A 20,165-nucleotide genomic window follows, 5' to 3' on the forward strand; every position below is an offset into this window, starting at 1 on the left:
TATCTATCTATCTATCTGTCTATCTATCTATCTATCTATTATATAGTGCCTTTCGTTTCTATCTATCTATCTATTATATAGTGCCTTTCATATCTATCTATCTATCTATCTATCTATCTATCTATCTATCTATCTATCTATCTATCTATCTATCTATCTATCTATCTATCTATTATATAGTGCCTTTCATATCTATCTATCTATCTATCTATCTATCTATCTATCTATCTATCTATTATATAGTGCCTTTCATTTCTATCTATCTATCTATTATATAGTGCCTTTCATATCTATCTATCTATCTATCTATCTATCTATCTATCTATCTATCTATCTATCTAGTGCCTTTCATATCTATCTATCTATCTGTTATATAGTGCCTTTCATGTCTATCTATCTATCTATCTATCTATCTATCTATCTATCTATCTATCTATCTATCTATCTATCTATCTATCATATAGTGCCTTTCATATCTATCTATCTATCTATCTATCTATCTATCTATCTATCTATCTATCTATCTATCTATCTATCCATTTTCCAACCCGCTGAATCCGAACACAGGGTCATGGGGGTCTGCTGGAGCCAATCCCAGCCAACACAGGGCACAAGGCAGGAACCAATCCCGGGCAGGGTGCCAACCCACCGCAGGACACACACAAACACACCCACACACCAAGCACACACTAGGGCCAATTTAGAATCGCCAATCCACCTAACCTGCATGTCTTTGGACTGTGGGAGGAAACCGGAGCGCCTGGAGGAAACCCACTCAGACACGGGGAGAACATGCAAACTCCACGCAGGGAGGACCCGGGACGCGAACCCAGGTCTCCAGGTCTCGCAACTGCGAGGCAGCAGCGCTACCCTCTGTGCCACTGGGCCGCCCCCATATCTATCTATCTATCTATCTATCTATCTATCTATCTATCTATCTATCTATCTATCTATTATATAGTGCCTTTCATTTCTATCTATCTATCTATCTATCTATCATATAGTGCCTTTCATATCTATCTATCTATTATATAGTGCCTTTCATATCTATCTATCTATTATATAGTGCCTTTCATGTCTATCTATCTATCTATCTATCTATCTATCTATCTATCTATCTATTATATAGTGCCTTTCATATCTATCTATCTATCTATCTATCTATCTATCTATCTATCTATCTGTCTATTATATAGTGCCTTTCATATCTATCTATCTATCTTATAGTGCCTTTCATATCTATCTATCTATCTATCTATCTATCTATCTATCTATCTATCTATCTATCTATCTATCTATCTATCTATCTATCTATCTATTATATAGTGCCTTTCATATCTATCTATCTATCTATCTTATAGTGCCTTTCATATCTATCTATCTATCTATCTATCTATGTATCTAACAATTTCATGTGTCATCTTTTAAGGTGGGCGGCATGGTGGCACAGTGGGTAGCGCTGCTGCCTTGCGGTTGGGGGACCTGGGTTCACTTCCCGGGTCCTCCCTGCGTGGAGTTTGCATGTTCTCCCCGTGTCTGCGTGGGTTTCCTCCGGGTGCTCCGGTTTCCTCCCACAGTCCAAAGACATGCAGGTTAGGTGGTGTGTCCTTGGTGTGTTTGTGTGTGTCCTGTGGTGGGTTGGCACCCTGCCCAGGATTGGTTCCCTGCCTTGTGCCCTGTGTTGGCTGGGATTGGCTCCAGCAGACCCCCGTGACCCTGTGTTCGGATTCAGCGGGTTGGAAAAGGATGAAGGATGGATCTTTTAAGGTGGACATCTTCCAAAAGCCCAGTTTTTATAGCATTTTTCAAAGTGAACGTCACCACCATATCTTCAAGAAATGTTTCCAATTGTGGGTGGCACAATGGATGGATGGACCCCCCCCCAACCGGAACTGATGGAGAAGCCCCAAATAAATGGACAGGCGTCCCGACCGGACATGGGCTTAATATCTTCCCTAGCAATGAGAAAAGAAGAAGATTGCGCATTGTATAGGCGTGTTACGGTACTGCTGCTGCACAGGGCATAGGCGGATTACGGTACGGCAGCTGCGCAAATGCGCAGTCGCGTGTAAGTTGCTGCTGCTGCTCTGGCGGCGGTGGCGTCTCAGCCCACTCGCTCCTTCGTTCAAGCAGGTGACTGCGCTCGGAGAAGCTGGCTTGTCCCGGGCAGGCGATGATGCAGGCTATCGCGGTCAGGTGAGAAGGTCACAGCTTAATTTTAGTGGCACGTCGATGTAGAGCGGAGAGGGGTCAGCTGGCAGACGGCGTCACGCTCCGAAGACTTGCCGGCTTGTCTTCCCCTTCTTCGCCGCTTAGACTTTTGGGGTTCACGGTCTGCGCAGCGGATCAGGTGCATCGGACAGACCGGGAGGAGAGCGAGTGGCGATGGAGGAGTCGACCTGTGAGCCTCTCCCGGACCTCAGGGACCTCGAGAGCAAAGTCGGCAGGAAGACGCCCGAAGGCTTGTTGCGATGGCTACGGGAGGACTCGGCTCCGCACTCCGGCGGCAGCGCACTGGAGACCGGCGAGTGCCGCGACGCAGATTCCTTGGTGGCGAAAAAGGGACTGGCGGAGAAGATTCGAGATCTCAGGCTAGAGATGGTAAGAGTCATTCTTAAGCTGTAGACAGACGGTGATGGGCAGTGCCCCTGACCTTTGATGAAGTTGGCTGAGGCGCAGGTATTGGGCGATTGCACCGAGAGGGTCATGTGACACGTGCCAGTCTTGGGGAAAGATGAATGTGGGGTGAACTTCGCGTTCGAGCTCTGAACTCCTCTAGTGGTGGACGTGGGTGAAATGTGGGCTCTCCATGAAATGCCACTCTGGCATAAACTGAACTGCCTTAAAGCCTCTGACGCCGGTGACCCAAATCCTTCAGTAAGCCATTACGAACGTCTCATCCTAATCAGCTAATCAATCAACCTTTATTTTGTACAGCGCAACTAGAAGCACCGAGAGTCGGTTTTTAGAGCAAACAAGATGATGAAGGCGAGCGCGGTTTCGGCAAACAGTAGGGGGCGCTTGTAACGTCACGAACGCCGAGTAACGGGCAATGGCACTCGAGCGCGTTATAATTAGGATGAGCGGACGTCCCGTTTCTTTCTTTCATTTTTCTGCATTGCGTCCCGTTTTCTTTTTTTTTAAACTGGAGTTTAAGAAAATGTCCCGATTTAAACAGACAGGTCATTCCAATTAACACGCAAGAAACTAAAGTGGGGACCCCCTGTGTCCAATCATGTATATGTCTTAACCTGCAATTGCATCGTCCTGCGATTATGACGTGTGACGTTAATCTGCATCCAGGTCCTCCAACTTGCAGGGAAAACTTGGCGGTTGGTGGCAGGATTGGCACTCCAGTCACCGTAAAAAAACAACTCCCCACTGTACCAATGGGTCGCCCGCTGGACGGCTGCACTCGGGTCCTAATCCGGGTGGTTCGTCGTGTGGTTGGTGCGGCACCGCGCTGTATCAGCGCATGCGCCCATCATCTCTCTCGCAATATGCACAAACCTTTAAAGCCCCCCCCCCCCCCCATGTGTCTAAAATAGCTATTGAACCACACTTGATTGATTAGTAGGTTGTGTCTATGAAGATCTGGTTAGCCTTATTATGTAGTGAGGTGAGGTGCCATCCTTGAGTTTGATAAACCACAGGGCAAGTTCTAGTAGGCACCCCAAAGAGCACTCGCCAACAAGGCGGGTGGGCATCAGATGATCCCAGTTTGTCTGATGGCTTTCAGGCCCAAGCAGAATCCGATTTCTTTTAAAATACTGCACGTACCTACTTGTGTGTGTTCAGGTGACCTTCTTGGTACAGGTGAGCTGGCATTTTGACCCTGCTGGGATGAGGTCTGCCTTTTCCAGCCCTGGGGACCCCCTGGGGAATTCCCATTCGTAGTTTCAATCTGTTGTCCCTCCCCCCTCCTTTAATTAAACATTCTTGGGATTAGATGGGGGGGGGGGGGATCAATAGGAACATTTGCTGTCATCAGTCAGTGCCTCTGCCATTTGGCACGTGACGGCAGCCTCTCTGCACAGCCCAGCACTGTGATGGCTTTGCATAATTTAGAAGTGTTTTTCAATCTGTTCTTAAGCGATTATGGACTTGGAAAACGACGGCAATGGGAGAAGGAGAACGTTTTCACTTGCGAATGGATTTTTCATTTCCAGGAGGCTGCGTTTCCTACCAGCACTTTGCTTGCCGCCAGCATTGATGCAGTGCACGCCAGGGTGTAAAAAGAGAAACATTCAAAAGTCTCTTCCGCAGTCGTGTGCAGTGGATGAACCCGTTGGGATCGTCTCATTTGGAAGTGAACGCTGCGGACCAGGAGAGCTCTTCAGTTAGTGAATGAGACAAAGCGGATGGACGCTTGGCCACTGCGGTAGTGACGCGAGTGCGCCGAGTCAGACCAGCCCTTTAACTCAAGGAATTGTGGGGCCGGCCTGAATGGCAGTAGTGGACCCTTTGGGATTAACAACTCACTTAGTAATTGGTACAGAGGGACTGGACACTTGTGGAACATCGATTTGGATGACTAGTGCTGTGGAGTCTTTGGATCAGAACATCTGTCACCTCAAAGAATTGTGGGAAGCCTTAACAGAAATAAAGAGCAGAGGATGGACCAGCTAGGACCAGCCGTTAACTTAGTACATAGACACTCGTGGAACATCAATTTGGAGGACCAGCACAGTCTGCCGTGAACATTTTGGGTCAGAACATCCGTCACCTCAATGAACCGTGGGGCAGCCTAGAAAGAAATAGTATATGATGGATGGACCCTTCGGTATCGCACATCTAGAAGTTAATAATTAGACCACAGTCCATGGAGCCTTCTAGAACATTGAAGTAGATGATCCAGTGCAGTATGCTGTGTGTGCGTTGGATCAGAATGGCTCTTACCTCTTTGAATTGAGGCCCAGCCCTGTGATGGACATGTGAGTGAGTCTGCACTGAGCTCAAGTACTCGGAGGATCAGAAGACAACCCAAACCTCCACCATTTCAGTGACGATTCAGCCCATCTACCTGGCACTGCTTCATGGACTGGCCTCTTCCACAGTCATATCCAGGGGATGGATATCAAGAAGGTAAGAATTGGGGCACAGTCCATGGAACCTTCTAGAACATTGATTTTAGGTGACCCATTACAATATGCAATGAGTGATTTGGATCAGAACAGCCCTTACCTCTATGAATCGAGGCCCAAGCCCTGTAATGGACAGTGGATGAAGACTCCACCATTTCAGTGATGATTCAGCCCATCTGATGATTCAGCACCTCTACATAGCACCGCTACGGCTTCATGGACTGGTCTCTTCCACAGTCATATCCAGGGGATGGATATCTAGAAATTAATAATTGGGGCACAGTCCATGGAGCCTTCTAGAACATTGAAGTAGATGACCCAGTGCAGTATGCTGTGTGTGCATTGGATCAGAACAGCCCTTACCTCTTTGAATTGAGGCCCAGCCCTGTAATGGACATGTAAGTGAGTCTGCACTGAGCTCAAGTACTCGGAGGATCAGAAGACAACCCAAACCTCCACCATTTCAGTGACGATTCACCCCATCTACCTGGCACTGCTTCATGGACTGGCCTCTTCCACAGTCATATCCAGGGGATGGATATCAAGAAGGTAAGAATTGGGGCACAGTCCATGGAACCTTCTAGAACATTGATTTTAGGTGACCCATTACAATATGTATTGAGTGTTTTGGATCAGAACAGCCCTTTCCTCTATGAATTGAGGCCCAAGCCCTGTAACGGACGGTGGATGAAGACTCCACCATTTCAGTGATGATTCAGCCCATCTGATAATTCGGCACCTCTACGGCTTCATGGACTGGTGTCTTCCACAGTCATATCCAGGGGATGGATATCTAGAAGTTAATAATTGGGGCACAGTCCATGGAACCTTCTGGAACATTGATTTAGGTGACCCATTACAATATGCAGTGAGTGCTTTGGATCAGAACAGCCCTTAACTCTATGAATCGAGGCAGATGAAGACTCCCACCATTTCAGTGATGATTCGGCCCATCTGCTTGGCACCGCTACGGCTTCTTGGACTGGTCTCTTCCACAATCATATCCAGGGGTGGACCCTTTGGGATCAGCAGTTAACTTAGAACATAGACACTCATGGAACATTGATATGGATGACCAGCACAGTCTGCCATGAACTGTTTGGGTCGGAACATCCGTCACCTCAAGGAACTGTGGGGCAGCCTAGAAAGAAATAGTGTATGATAGATGGAACCTTCGGTATCACACATCTAGAAGTTGTTAATTAGACCACAGTCCATGGAACCTTCTGGAACATTGATTTAGATGACCCAGTACAGTATGTCGTGAGTGCTTTGGATCAGAACAGCTCTTACCTCTTTGAATTGAGGCCCAGCCCTGTGATGGATGTTTAAGTGAGTCTGCACTGAGCTCATATACTTGGAGGATCAGAAGACAACCCAAACCTCCACCATTTCAGTGTTGATTCAGCCCATCTACGGTGCCTGACATCGCTATGGCTTTGTGGACTGGACTCTTCCACAGTCCTATCCAGGGGATGGACATCAAGAAGGTAATAATTGGGGCACAGTCAATGGAACTTCTGGAACATTAATTTAGGTGACCCATTGCAATATGCAGTGAGTGCTTTGAATCAGAACTGCCCTTACCTTTGCAAATCAAAGCCAAGTCTTGTAATGGCTTACAGAAGAAGTCTCCACCATTTCAGTGATGATTCAGCCCATTTACTTGGTACTGCTATGGCATTGCAGACTGGTCTCTTCCACAGTCATATCCAGGGGTGGACCCTTTGGGATCAGCAGTTAACTTAGTAATTGGAGTAGAGTGCACAGACACTTGTGGAACATCAATTTGGATAACCAGTGCTGTTGACACTTTGGATCAGAACATCCATCACCTCAAGGAATTGTGGGGAAGTCTTAAAAGCAGTAGAGAGCTGTGGATGGACCCTTTTTTAGGTCACACGTCTAGAAATTAGTAATTGGGGCACAGACCATGGAACCTTCTGGAACATTGATCTGGATAACCCATTACAATATTCTGTGAGTGTTTTGGATCAGAACACCCTGTACCTCTACAAATCGAAGCCCAAGCCCTGTAATGGCTGACGGATTCAGTGATGATTCAGTCCATTTACTTGGCACCACTATGGATTGGTCTCTTCCACAATCACATCCAGGGGTGGACCCTTTGAGATCAGCAGCAAACTTAGTGCCTGAACACTTGTGGAACATCAGTTTGGAGGACCAGTGCTGTGGACACTTTGGATCAGAACATCCGTCACCTAAAGGAATTGTGGGGCCAACCTCGCTATATCACTAGTGGACGGTGGGTGGACCCTTTGGGGTCACACATCTAGAAGATAGTAATTGGGTTGGGGCACAGACCATGGAACCTTCTGAAACATTGAACTGGATGACCCATTACAATAGTTTGTGAGTGCTTTGTATCAGAACACCCTTTACCTCTACGAATCAAAGCACAAGCCCTGTAATGGCTGACAGATGAAGACTCCACCATTTCAGTGATGATTCCCCCCATCTAATTGGTATCACTTTGGGTTGGTCTCTTCCACAATCACATCCAGGGGTGGACCCTTTAAGATCAGCAGCTAACTTAGTGCCTGGACACTTGCGGAACATCAGTTTGGAGGACCAGTGCTGTGGACACTTTGGATCAGAACATCCATCACCTCAAGGAATTGTGGGGAAGTCTTAAAAGCAGTAGAGAGCAATGGATGGACCCTTTTGGGGTCACACGTCTAGAAATTAGTAATTGGGGCACAGACCATGGAACCTTCTGGAACATTGATCTGCATAACCCATTACAATATTCTGTGAGTGTTTTGGATCAGAACACCCTGTACCTCTACGAATCGAATCCCAAGCCCTGTAATGGCTGACGGATTCGGTGATGATTCAGTCCATTTACTTGGCACCACTATGGATTGGTCTCTTCCACAATCACATCCAGAGGTAGACCCTTTGAGATCATCGGCTAACTTAGTTCTTGTACACTTGTGGAAGATCAGTTTGCAGGACCAGTACAGTCTTCCGTGGGCACTTTGGATCAGAACATCCGTGACCTCAAAGAATTGTGGGGCCAACCTTGATATCACTAGTGGACGGTGGATGGACCCTTTGGGGTCACACATCTAGAAAATATAATTGGGGCACAGTCCATGGAACCTTAGCAGTAGCGGACAGTGAATGGACGCTAAGCCACTCAAGTTGTGAAGATCAGACTGACCACACAACCAAATGGCTGGCGTTAGAATACCATTGAAAGTACCCCACACAGGAACGCTCTCTCCATATTTACACCTTTACACTTTGCTGTGACTTGGGGGGCTGGGGTGCAGGGCATTTCTGGACCATTTGAGGTCACTGGTTTGGATCAGACGAGTCAAGTGGGGCAGGTTGGAAGACCCCTGAGCTCAGTGACCAACCTAAAGCGTGGCCATCTCCCACAGAGGGTCTGCCTAGTTGGAGAGCTTGTGGGATGGACGTCCCTGAGAACACATCACGTGCAGAAGAGCCAACTAGAAAGGATTCGAAGAAGATGACGGGCTTGGAAGAGGAGCAGATGGCAAACTCTGGAAGACTTGGGTGGGAGGCTGCAGAAAGTGTCAGGAGACCCAGGGGGGGAAAGAAAAATAAATCAATAAATCAAACTCAGCCCTTCTCAATTCCCAGAGGAATCAAGAAGGCCTGGAATGGTGGTCTCTTCACAACTCCCGGGGGGACAATTCTTTTTCTTTTGTTCTTTTTCATCCGCCCAGCACTTTGTAATGAGTTGGACTTCATTTTTGTTTTCTTGCCCCTGTGAGTTGTGTGAGAGGAGCTGACATGACAGCTCTCAGTGTCGCAGATGTGAGTCACAGATGTGAGTCAGGCTGGCCTGCCTGCCCCCAGACGACGAGCCGATTCCTTCATTAAGCTGCGTAGCCCCTCGTTAGGAAACACACAGCAGAGCTGGACCGATGTGGACTGTACGGGGGCTTCCTAGGCTGCCTTGGCATCTGTGTGGCTTTGCAGCTTGTTACCCACTGGGTCACTGCAGCATTTAAAACTACTGTAAAGTGACCAGGATGGGGGTCATTATAGAAAGGCGCTATATAAAATCACAGGGGCATGGGTTCAGATTTGTTTCTTACTAAATCTGCACCCTTAACAGCCACCAGGGCTTACAGCATTGCAAACAAATTAATTTGACAGGTAATGGTCAGTAGAATTGTGTTTGAAAGGCGCTATATAAATGGACACGAGCTCCAGGTCCCAACACCTACCCCAAAACTCTCACTCATGGCATGGAAACAAATGAGCCAAATCTGTAGAGCATCGCCCTTTGAAAGGCGCTATATAAAACCCGAAGGGCACGGGTTCAGCTCTGACTCAGTCTGTGCCCTTAACGCTGACGGGCGCTGAATATTGCAAACATGTCGACTGGACTTGTAAAGCTCCTTAGAATACTATTTGCCATTTGAAAGGCGCTATATACAATCACAATGCCACAGGTTTAGTCTCATTCTGTGCCCTTAACAGCCATCTGAGCTCATAGCACAGAAACATCCAAACCTGGAGCTGGAAAGCTCTGTAGAGGTAGGATGGTCACCCTTTGAAAGGCGCTATATAAAACTACAATGACACAGGTCCGGTATCTGCCTCTGACTCAGTCTGTGCCCTTAACACACTGGACCTGCAATGATCCTTAGAGTTGTGGTCACCATTTGAAAGGCGCTATAAGAAATCACAGAGTCCCACATTCAGTTCCCAGTTCACATATTTATTGTATGAAAACAAAAATTAAGCTGGACTTGTAACATACTCTGCAGTGGGTTGGCGCCCTGCCCGGGGTTTGTTTCCTGCCTTGCACCATGTGTTGGCTTGGATTGGCTCCAGCAGACCCCCGTGACCCTGTAGTTAGGATATAGCGGGTTGGATAATGGATGGGTCCTGCGGTGGGTTGGCACCCTGCCCGGGATTGGTTCCTGCCTTGTGCCCTGTGTTGGCTGGGATTGGCTCCAGCAGATCCCCGTGACCCTGTGTTCGGATTCAGCGGGTTGGAAAATGGATGGATGGATGGATAATGGATGGATGGATTGTAACATACTTTAGAATTGTGTTTCCCATTTGAAAGGCGCTATATAACATTACAAGGACTCTGGTGTTCAGTATCTTCTCTCGATCTGTGACCTTAACAACCACCAGAGTTTTGAGGTATTCACCCTTTAAAAAGGCGCTATATAAAATTACAAGGGCACGGATTCAGTGATTCCTGCTGTGCCCTTAATGCCCACCGGGGCTCACGGCACTGAAACTTGCAAATGAGTGGATTGGACCTGTGAAGCTCTGTAAGCGTAGGGTGTTTGGCATTGCAAAGGCGCTATATGAAATCACAAAGTCCCTGGTCCAATGCTTGACTCTCCCTCATTGTAAGTAAAAATCATTGGCTTTATTAGTAAACCACTCTATCACCTTTGAAAGGCGTTATATCAAATCACGAGGTTCCATATTCAGTTCCCAGCTCTCTCTCTCATTATGTAAAAAATAAACTGTACCTCATAAGCAATTTCGAATCTTGTCCACTTCTGAAAGGCACTATATAAAATTGCAAGGCCACAGGGTGATTTCTTGCCCGTCACTCTCTGTGTGACCCTACGAAGGTCCCCTTGCCTGCCATGCCTCACACTGCTGAAATAACTGAGCAGTTCCAACTGTGTAGTACTTTAGGACAGCACTCACCTTTAAAAGGCGCTATATAAAATTTAGTTTGGTTAAGTTTGACTTGAATGTTTGGAATGTTACGTGCCTTTAATCAATCCATCCATTCATTTTCCAACCCGCTGAATCCGAACACAGGGCCATGGGGATCTGCTGGAGCCAAACCCAACCAACACAGGGCGCAAGGCAGCAACCAATTCCGGGCAGGGTGCCAACCCACTGCATTTAGTCAATTCAATAAAATATTAATAATAATAAAAAGTGAAAGGCGCTATAGAAAACGGCAAAGTCCCAGGTTTGCTTTACTCATTGTGTGGAAAGAAATAAACTCATTTTTAAGCATCTTAGAATTTTACATTCACAGTTTGAAAGGCGTTATAGAAAATCACAGGGGCACGGGTTTAGTCTCTGCCTTTAAGTTAAGTCGGTGACTTTAACATCCACCAGAGCTCACAGCACTGACACCTACAGACAAGGGAATTGGACCTGTGAAGCGCGTGTTCTGCGTTACTTTTGTATTTGTATATAGCGCCTTTCAATGGTATACATGCTCCTGTGGTGCCTTCACAGTAGAATAAGACCCTTTCTGCATTTCATCCTTTTGGAGCAATAGCAGGTGATTAGTGACTTACTTGGAATGTCATCATCAGTGCGGGGAAGGAATCCATCTCTGTGACTCTATATAGCGCCTCTTCCTACAGATTATTATTCCAGGGGCTCCACAGTTGTTGCAAAATTCTTTCTGTTTCTTGGCATTTAGAGGGCTGAGAGGTGAAGGGACTTTGGGATCACATTAGCAGTTAATGCTAGAAGTTCACCTATGCGGTGGTATATAGCGCCTTCCAACATGTACTTTTATGGGTATTATAAAATTCTTAGTTTAGTTCTGCATTTGGGGCATTAGCTGGGTATGTCTTGGAATGACATGAGGAGTCTGTGGTAATAATTCCTCTTTGTGACTATTTATAGCCACTTTCATTAGGGTTAGGGTACCTTATAATAATTATAATAATAATATATAATAGATAGATTATGTGATATATAGCTAGAATTGTGAATTTCCCCTTGGGATTAATAAAGTATCTATCTATCTATCTATCTATCTATCTATCTATCTATCTATCTATCTATCTATCTATCTATCTATCTATCTACTTTAGTAATCCCAAGTATGTGAATTTCCCCTTGGAATTAATGAAGTATCTATCTATCTATCTATCTATCTATCTATCTATCTATCTATCTATCTATCTATCTATCTATTAGATATTATTATTATTATTATTATTATTATTATTATTATTATTATTATTATCATAAGGTACTTTATAGGTGTTGAAAATTGTATTTTGCATTTCTATCTTTAGAATACCAGGTATCAGTGCTGGAGTTTTTACCCTTGTGTTTCTATATAGCGCCTTTCCTTAGGAATGTATTATTCTCTCTGGTGCTTCACAGGTGTTGTGAAATTCTTTACATGTTTCTCCCTTTTTAGCAGCAGCAGGTGAGGTGACTTGCTGGTAGTTAATGCTAAAGGCTTACCCATGTGTCTGTATATAGCGCCTTTCAATAGTGCACATCCTGCCATGGTGCTTTTACAAGTGTTATAAAAGTCTTTGGTGTGATTTTCAGATTTAGAGCCCTGGCCATTGAAGTGACTTGATCAGAGAGCCATTGTAGGTGTCGGAGCCAGAGATTTACATTGGTGTTTGTATATAGCGCCTTTCAATAGTACATACACTCCTAGGGTACCTTTACAGTAGAATAAAGTTCTTTCTATGTTTCTTAATTTGGAGCATTGGTAGGTGATTGGTGACTTTCTTGAGATGTCAGCAGGGGTCAGTGGTAGGAATTCATCTTTGGGACTCTAAGGAGATGATCATTTTGAGATTCTTTACAGGTGGTGTACAATTCTTTTAATATTTGTGCCTTTCTAGCAGTAGCAGGTGAAGTGACTTGCTTAGGACCAGTAGCCGGTGCCTAAAGTGTACATTTGTGTTTCTATATAGCGCCTTTCCTTAGGAATTTATTATGCTTTGTGGTGCTTCACAGGTGTTGTTTCTCCCTTTTTAGCAGCAGCAGTTGAGGTGACTTGCTGGTAGTTAATGCTAAAGGCTTACCTATGTGTTTTATATAGCGCCTTTCCACAGTGCACCTCTTGTCATGGTATTTTTTTATACGTTCCCTAATTTTTTTCCCTGTATTTCTATATGAGTGCTGGCCGAAGAAAAGATTTGCTGAGGGTCTCACCACTATCCGGCACTGAGGGTTTACTTGTGTGTTTGTATATAGCGCCTTTCCTTAGGAATGTATTATTCTCTCTGGTGCTTCACAGGTGTTGTTTCTCCCTTTTTAGCAGCAGCAGGTGAGGTGACTTGCTGTTAGTTAATGCTAAAGGCTTACCTATGTGTTTGTATATAGCGCCTTTTCATAGTGCACGTCCTGCCTTGGTATTTCTAATGCTGGTCATTGCTGTGATTTACTCAGGGTCACACCACTAGCCAGTGCTAAAGGTTGACTTATGTCTTTGTATAGAGTGCCTTTCTTTCAGGATGTTTTATTCATTAAGTTGCTGTGCAAGTTTCGCAAAATTGTTTCCTTATGTCTGCAGTGCGGAAGGATCACCCAGGAGGGCAGTAGCCTAGATTTATCTTTGTGGTTGCATATAGTGCCTTTGATACGGTGACTTACTGTATGAATGGTACTCCTAATTTCTGTGATGTGACCCCTCAGAGGTGAGGGTGACCTTGAGATTTTCTTATAGCGCCTTTTCACATTTAATCCTTTCCCGCAGTGTTTTACGCGTAGTTCATTAAATGTGATGGCTGACACCACTTAGAGTACCTACGCAGGGTATCGGTGGGGTGAATGGCAGGTGCCAGCTTGCACCCTTGCGTCTTTTTTTGGGGGTGCCATTGGGTGCCACTCTGTCCTCTTTGTCTGAAAGGGGAGACAATGGCTGCTTAAAAATAAAGTTGAAGTGTTACGTTTAATAAATTGTTTGGACAGCAGGGTGGTGCAGTGCTTAGCGCACATGTCCCTTTATTTGCTGAGTTTGCTTGTTCTCCCCGTGTCCGTGTTGCCTTTATGTCTTTTTTTCATTCCCTTTGTGTCTGCAGCTAATGGGTGAAGTGTAAGTGAGGCAGACTCGTGAGCCACCTTGAAGTGCCCAGTACTGCCAGGACAAACTTTAGTGATGTTGGCATGGATAACAGATGGAACAAGAAACAAACATTAAAGGATGAACAGGGCAATGATAAATCAAATACACAACAGCGTGTGTTCACCCTGGGATGGACTGGCACCCCCTGGGTATTTTTCCTGCCTTGTGCCCGATGCTTGCTGGGGTTGGCTCCAGCCGCCCTGTGACCCCAGATGGATATACAGTACAACAATGGATAGCCTTGATAAATGAGCAGCACTGGCTGGCGCTGTTTTGGGTGCCAAGTATAGGTGGCACGGTGGTAGTGCTGCTGCTTTGCAGTAGATAGATAGATAGATAGATAGATAGATAGATAGATAGATAGATAGATAGATAGATAGATAGATAGATAGATAGATAGATAGATAGATACTTTATTAATCCCAATGGGAAATTCACAGAATTTGAGAATGTGGAAGATTTTGGGTTCGCTTCCCGGTTCCTCCCTGTGTGGATAGTGCTATATAAATGTAATAATAATAATTATTATTAAGTATAGACTTATTGTCCTGGTCCATGCCAGTATATTTGGACTCGCTAATTGAGAAGCCGGTCGAGTGTCAGCGAGTAATTTACTTTGGCCCAGTTGTCGTCAGGAGCAAGTGACAGTCAAACATGGGTTTCTGGGGTCCGCACACGGGTCTGTCGCCTTCCTTTTCCATGGACGTGGGGCTCCGCTGGAAAGCAGCACGAGTCTTCTTTCTTTTCTAACTCCACCGTCGCTGACTTAAGTGTCCAGGGTTCAGACCACACGCCGTTCTCCGTGGTGGTTCCGTTTTGGGTTAACTGGCAACATACGAGTGTCACTCAGGTCGGACACTTTTACGTGCCCACCCTCTTAGGACGCAATCTTTCCATCTGTTTCAGGCAATGCCCGGTCGATTAATGGTCGTCCATTAGAGCAAACCGCTTAGCGCAGCATGCCCACCATTACTCGTACTGCTTCTGTTGCAGATTCTCTCCCACGCGCGTGCTGATTGGTCGCGTTTCGCGGCTGCGCGTGACGTCAATGTTTAGCAGCTGGGCAGCCCGACGACTTTGGCGGCTTTGGTGTTTTTTAGGGCGCGTGAAGTTGTGAAGGACGATCGCGTGATTCGTCTGAGATTGTGTGCGGATCGGGCGCGGAGTGACTCACTGAGGCTGACGGCGCTCTTTGGAGAGATCGGAAGAAGCGGCAGGGGTGTTGTGTGTGTGTGTGTGTGTGTGTGTGTGGTTATTATTAACAGGCTGCCATCTGTTCACTGGCTTCTCTCGTCACTTCATCCCTGGCGTCGCCGAGTCACTGCAAGGCGGGGAGACCTGACAGCCGTGTCATCGATACATGGCGAGGCTGGCACCCCAGTCTGTGAGCGCTTTCAGTGTCATGGACCCCGGGGTTAGAACTTTCAGAGAAATCGATACTTAGCCACTTTGGGCAGTCATCAACAGCTGAACCTGTGGCTGAAACACTAGAGATAATGTGCGTAGATTTGATTTCATAAATCGTCTCGCGTGTCTCCTGTACAGACTATAAGAAGAGTAATATGGGGTGGCACGGTGCCGCAGTGCTGAGCGCTGCCTTCTCACAGGTCCAGCGTCCAAACGCACTCCGAGTTGTCTGTGTGGGTTTCCCATCGGCCATTGCGTTTTTTTTCCCCACATTCCCAAATAATTGCAGGCAGGGCTGGTAACAGCATAGACAGAATTACTAGACGCCTCATGACCAGCAGCATCGTACGTCAACGTCGCCGCCATATTGCGAGTGGCACTGCTGTGGCGTGAAGTAATGGATAAGGATGCTTACAAATAATAATACAGTAATTCGTTAAGACGATATAAAAATGGTGTCCACAAACGAAGTGATTAGTTCCTGTATTATAATGTGGTCATATGTAATTTCCGTTTCAAACGCGAAAAGAATTTTATATTTATATATACAGTGGTGTGAAAAACTATTTGCCCCCTTCCTGATTTCTTATTCTTTTGCATGTTTGTCACACAAAATGTTTCTGATCATCAAACACATTTAACCATTAGTCAAATATAACACAAGTAAACACAAAATGCAGTTTGTAAATGGTGGTTTTTATTATTTAGGGAGAAAAAAAAATCCAAACCTACATGGCCCTGTGTGAAAAAGTAATTGCCCCCTGAACCTAATAACTGGTTGGGCCACCCTTAGCAGCAATAACTGCAATCAAGCGTTTGCGATGACTTGCAATGAGTCTTTTACAGCGCTCTGGAGGAATTTTGGCCCACTCATCTTTGCAAAATTGTTGTAATTCAGCTTTATTTGAGGGTTTTCTAGCATGAACCGCCTTTTTAAGGTCATGCCATAGCATCTCAATTGGATTCAGGTCAGGACTTTGACTAGGCCACTCCAAAGTCTTCATTTTGTTTTTCTTCAGCCATTCAGAGGTGGATTTGCTGGTGTGTTTTGGGTCATTGTCCTGTTGCAGTACCCAAGATCGCTTCAGCTTGAGTTGACGAACAGATGGCCGGACATTCTCCTTCAGGATTTTTTGGTAGACAGTAGAATTCATGGTTCCATCTATCACAGCAAGCCTTCCAGGTCCTGAAGCAGCAAAACAACCCCAGACCATCACACTACCACCACCATATTTTACTGTTGGTATGATGTTCTTTTTCTGAAATGCTGTGTTCCTTTTACGCCAGATGTAACGGGACATTTGCCTTCCAAAAAGTTCAACTTTTGACTCATCAGTCCACAAGGTATTTTCCCAAAAGTCTTGGCAATCATTGAGATGTTTCTTAGCAAAACTGAGACGAGCCCTAATGTTCTTTTTGCTTAACAGTGGTTTGCGTCTTGGAAATCTGCCATGCAGGCCGTTTTTGCCCAGTCTCTTTCTTATGGTGGAGTCGTGAACACTGACCTTAATTGAGGCAAGTGAGGCCTGCAGTTCTTTAGACGTTGTCCTGGGGTCTTTTGTGACCTCTCGGATGAGTCGTCTCTGCGCTCTTGGGGTAATTTTGGTCGGCCGGCCACTCCTGGGAAGGTTTCACCACTGTTCCATGTTTTTGCCATTTGTGGATAATGGCTCTCACTGTGGTTCGCTGGAGTCCCAAAGCTTTAGAAATGGCTTTATAACCTTTACCAGACTGATAGATCTCAATTACTTCTGTTCTCATTTGTTCCTGAATTTCTTTGGATCTTGGCATGATGTCTAGCTTTTGAGGTGCTTTTGGTCTACTTCTCTGTGTCAGGCAGCTCCTATTTAAGTGATTTCTTGATTGAAACAGGTGTGGCAGTAATCAGGCCTGGGGGTGGCTACGGAAATTGAACTCAGGTGTGATACACCACAGTTAGGTTATTTTTTAACAAGGGGGGCAATTACTTTTTCACACAGGGCCATGTAGGTTTGGATTTTTTTTTCTCCCTAAATAATAAAAACCATCATTTAAAAACTGCATTTTGTGTTTACCTTGTGTTATATTTGACTAATGGTTAAATGTGTTTGATGATCAGAAACATTTTGTGTGACAAACATGCAAAAGAATAAGAAATCAGGAAGGGGGCAAATAGTTTTTCACACCACTGTATACAGTCGACCCTTGATATACGACCGGCTTGACATGCGAACAACTTGATTTACGACCAACATCTTGCGTTACGACCTGAATGCGGTCACGTGTATCCGCTTGCGCGATTGTAAACAAACAGAAACATTCCTATTAATGCGGCACTCATTCAATAAAATGTCAGGTTTGTAAACTCTCTTGGGACCTCCCCCAACTAGAAGACATGCCAAAGTCCAAACTCCGTATGGAAGACTGTTTATCGGTTGCTGGGGCAAAAGCCGGCTTAAAGCTGTGCTGAGTCTCTCAGCCAAAGCAAACAGAAAAGATATCGATGCATGTGATATGTGATATGTGATATCCCTGCCCGGCAATGGACAAGCAAGCTTCCACAGTCGCGGCAATCGCGCTTCAGGACGCACTTCAGCATGTCGTTCCCATTGAGTGGGGAGTGGGGGGGTCTCAGAAGAGTTCAGAAACAGTTCCTTGTATCATCGCAAGGAAATGCTGAGAAAACTTCTCGTCAGAATAACTTGTAGGCAGGAGGAGATTAAAATTAACGCAAAAGAAGCTATTGAAATGATTGCAAATGCCTGAGCGCAAGTTAAAGAAAGCCTTTAATAAGCCTTCAGTTTCATTATCATCCTCCTCCCTTCCTGCAGCCCAAAGATGTCAAATTAAATGGTGAGTACAGTATGAAATTGTTGTTTCTGGTAGGCTAGGCACTTTTTATTACTTTTTGGTTAGTACATTAGAAAAATTATTGGTGTTTTGGTAAATTATGCACATTATACAACCCTTTTTTTTATTATGAAAAGGTTAAGTAAGTGTTGCTGTGGGAGGTTCGGAACACAGTATGGGTATTTCCATTATTTCTTATGGGAAAAATAGTCTTGACTTACAACCAACTTGAGTTACAACCAGCCCTCGCGAACGAATTGAGTTCGTAAGTCAAGGGTCCACTGTATATAGTATTGGCATGTATAAGGGTTATTTTTGGGTTCGGGGGCAGAGGAAATGGATTGTTATTGTTCTTTTCTCCTCTTGTCATTTCTTTGATATACTGTACAGGTGCTGGTCATAAAATTAGAATATCATGACAAAGTTGATTTATTTCAGTAATTCCATTCAAAAAGTGAAACTTGTATATTAGATTCATTCATTACACACAGACTGATGTATTTCAAATGTTTATTTCTTTTAATGTTGATGATTATAACTGACAACTAATGAAAGTCCAAAATTCAGTATCTCAGAAAATTAGAATATCAATTAAGACCAATGCAAAAAAAGGATTTTTAGAAATGTTGGCCAACTGAAAGGTATGAACATGAAAAGTATGAGCATGTACAGCACTCAATATTTAGTTGGGGCTCCTTTGGCCTGGATTACTGCAGCAATGCGGCGTGGCATTTAGTCGATCAGTCTGTGGCACTGCTCAGGTGTTAGGAGAGCCCATGTTGCTCTGATAGTGGCCTTCAGCTCTTCTGAATTGTTGGGTCTGGCGTATTGCATCTTCCTCTTCACAATACCCCATAGATTTTCTATGGGGTTAAGGTCAGGCGAGTTTGCTGGCCAATCAAGAACAGGGATACCATGGTCCTTAAACCAGGTACTGGTAGCTTTGGCACTGTCTGCAGGTGCCAGGTCCTGTTGGAATATGAAATCTGCATCTCCATAAAGTTCGTCAGCAGGAAGAAGCATGAAGTGCTCTAAAACTTCCTGGTAGACGGCTGCGTTGACCTCGGACCTCAGAAAACACAATGGACCAACACCAGCAGATGACATGGCACCCCAAAACCATCACTGACTGTGGAAACTTTACACTGGACCTCACGCAACGTGGATTCTGTGCCTCTCCTCTCTTCCTCCAGACTCTGGGACCTTGATTTCCAAAGGAAATGCAAAATTTACTTTCATCAGAGAACATAACTTTGGACCACTCAGCAGCAGTCCAAAGGCGAGACGCTTCTGACGCTGTCTGTTGTTCAAGAGTGGCTGGACACGAGGAATGCGACAGCTGAAACCCATGTCTTGCATACGTCTGTGTGTGGTGGTTCTTGAAGCACTGACTCCAGCTGCAGTCCACTCTTTGTGAATCTCCACCACATTTTTGTTTCACAATCCTCTCCAGGGTGCGGTTATCCCTATTGCTTGTCCACTTTTTTCTGCCACATCTTGTCCTTCCCTTCGCCTCTCTATTAATGTGCTTGGACACAGAGCTCTGTGAACAGCCAGCCTCTTTAGCAATGACCTTTTGTGTCTCGCCCTCCTTGTGCAAGGTGTCAATGGTCGTCTTTTGGACAACTGTCAAGTCAGCAGTCTTCCCCATGATTGTGTAGCCTACAGAACTCGACTGAGAGACCATTTAAAGGCTTTTGAGTTCATTAGCTGATTAGAGTGTGGCACCAGGTGTCTTCAATATTGAACCTTTTCACAATATTCTAATTTTCCGAGATACTGAATTTGGGACTTTCATTAGTTGTCAGTTATAATCATCAACATTAAAAGAAATAAACATTTGAAATCTATCAGTCTGTGTGTAATGAATGAATCTAATATACAAATTTCACTTTTTGAATGGAATTACTGAAATAAATCAACTTTGTCATGATATTCTAATTTTATGACCAGCACCTGTATTTCTCAGTGTTTATGAATTTTGACCACTAGCTATGTTTTTCTCTCTCGTACTGTAAATT

At 44.9% G+C, this 20,165-nt stretch overlaps 1 protein-coding gene across 1 annotated transcript in view; it reads left to right on the forward strand.

The window, feature by feature from the left end:
- Window positions 1–2,054: 2,054 nt before the first annotated feature.
- lurap1 (leucine rich adaptor protein 1) overlaps window positions 2,055–20,165 on the forward strand; it is a 35,993-nt gene continuing 17,882 nt past the window's right edge. Inside the window, exon 1 of the mRNA XM_028810803.2 lies at window positions 2,055–2,601. Within this exon, the coding sequence (XP_028666636.2) occupies window positions 2,386–2,601 (216 nt within the window). The 5' untranslated portion in view covers window positions 2,055–2,385. The remainder of the gene's footprint in view (window positions 2,602–20,165) is intronic.

Source organism: Erpetoichthys calabaricus, chromosome 10 (assembly GCF_900747795.2).
Source record: "Erpetoichthys calabaricus chromosome 10, fErpCal1.3, whole genome shotgun sequence".
Classification (NCBI taxonomy): Eukaryota; Metazoa; Chordata; class Cladistia; order Polypteriformes; family Polypteridae; genus Erpetoichthys; species Erpetoichthys calabaricus.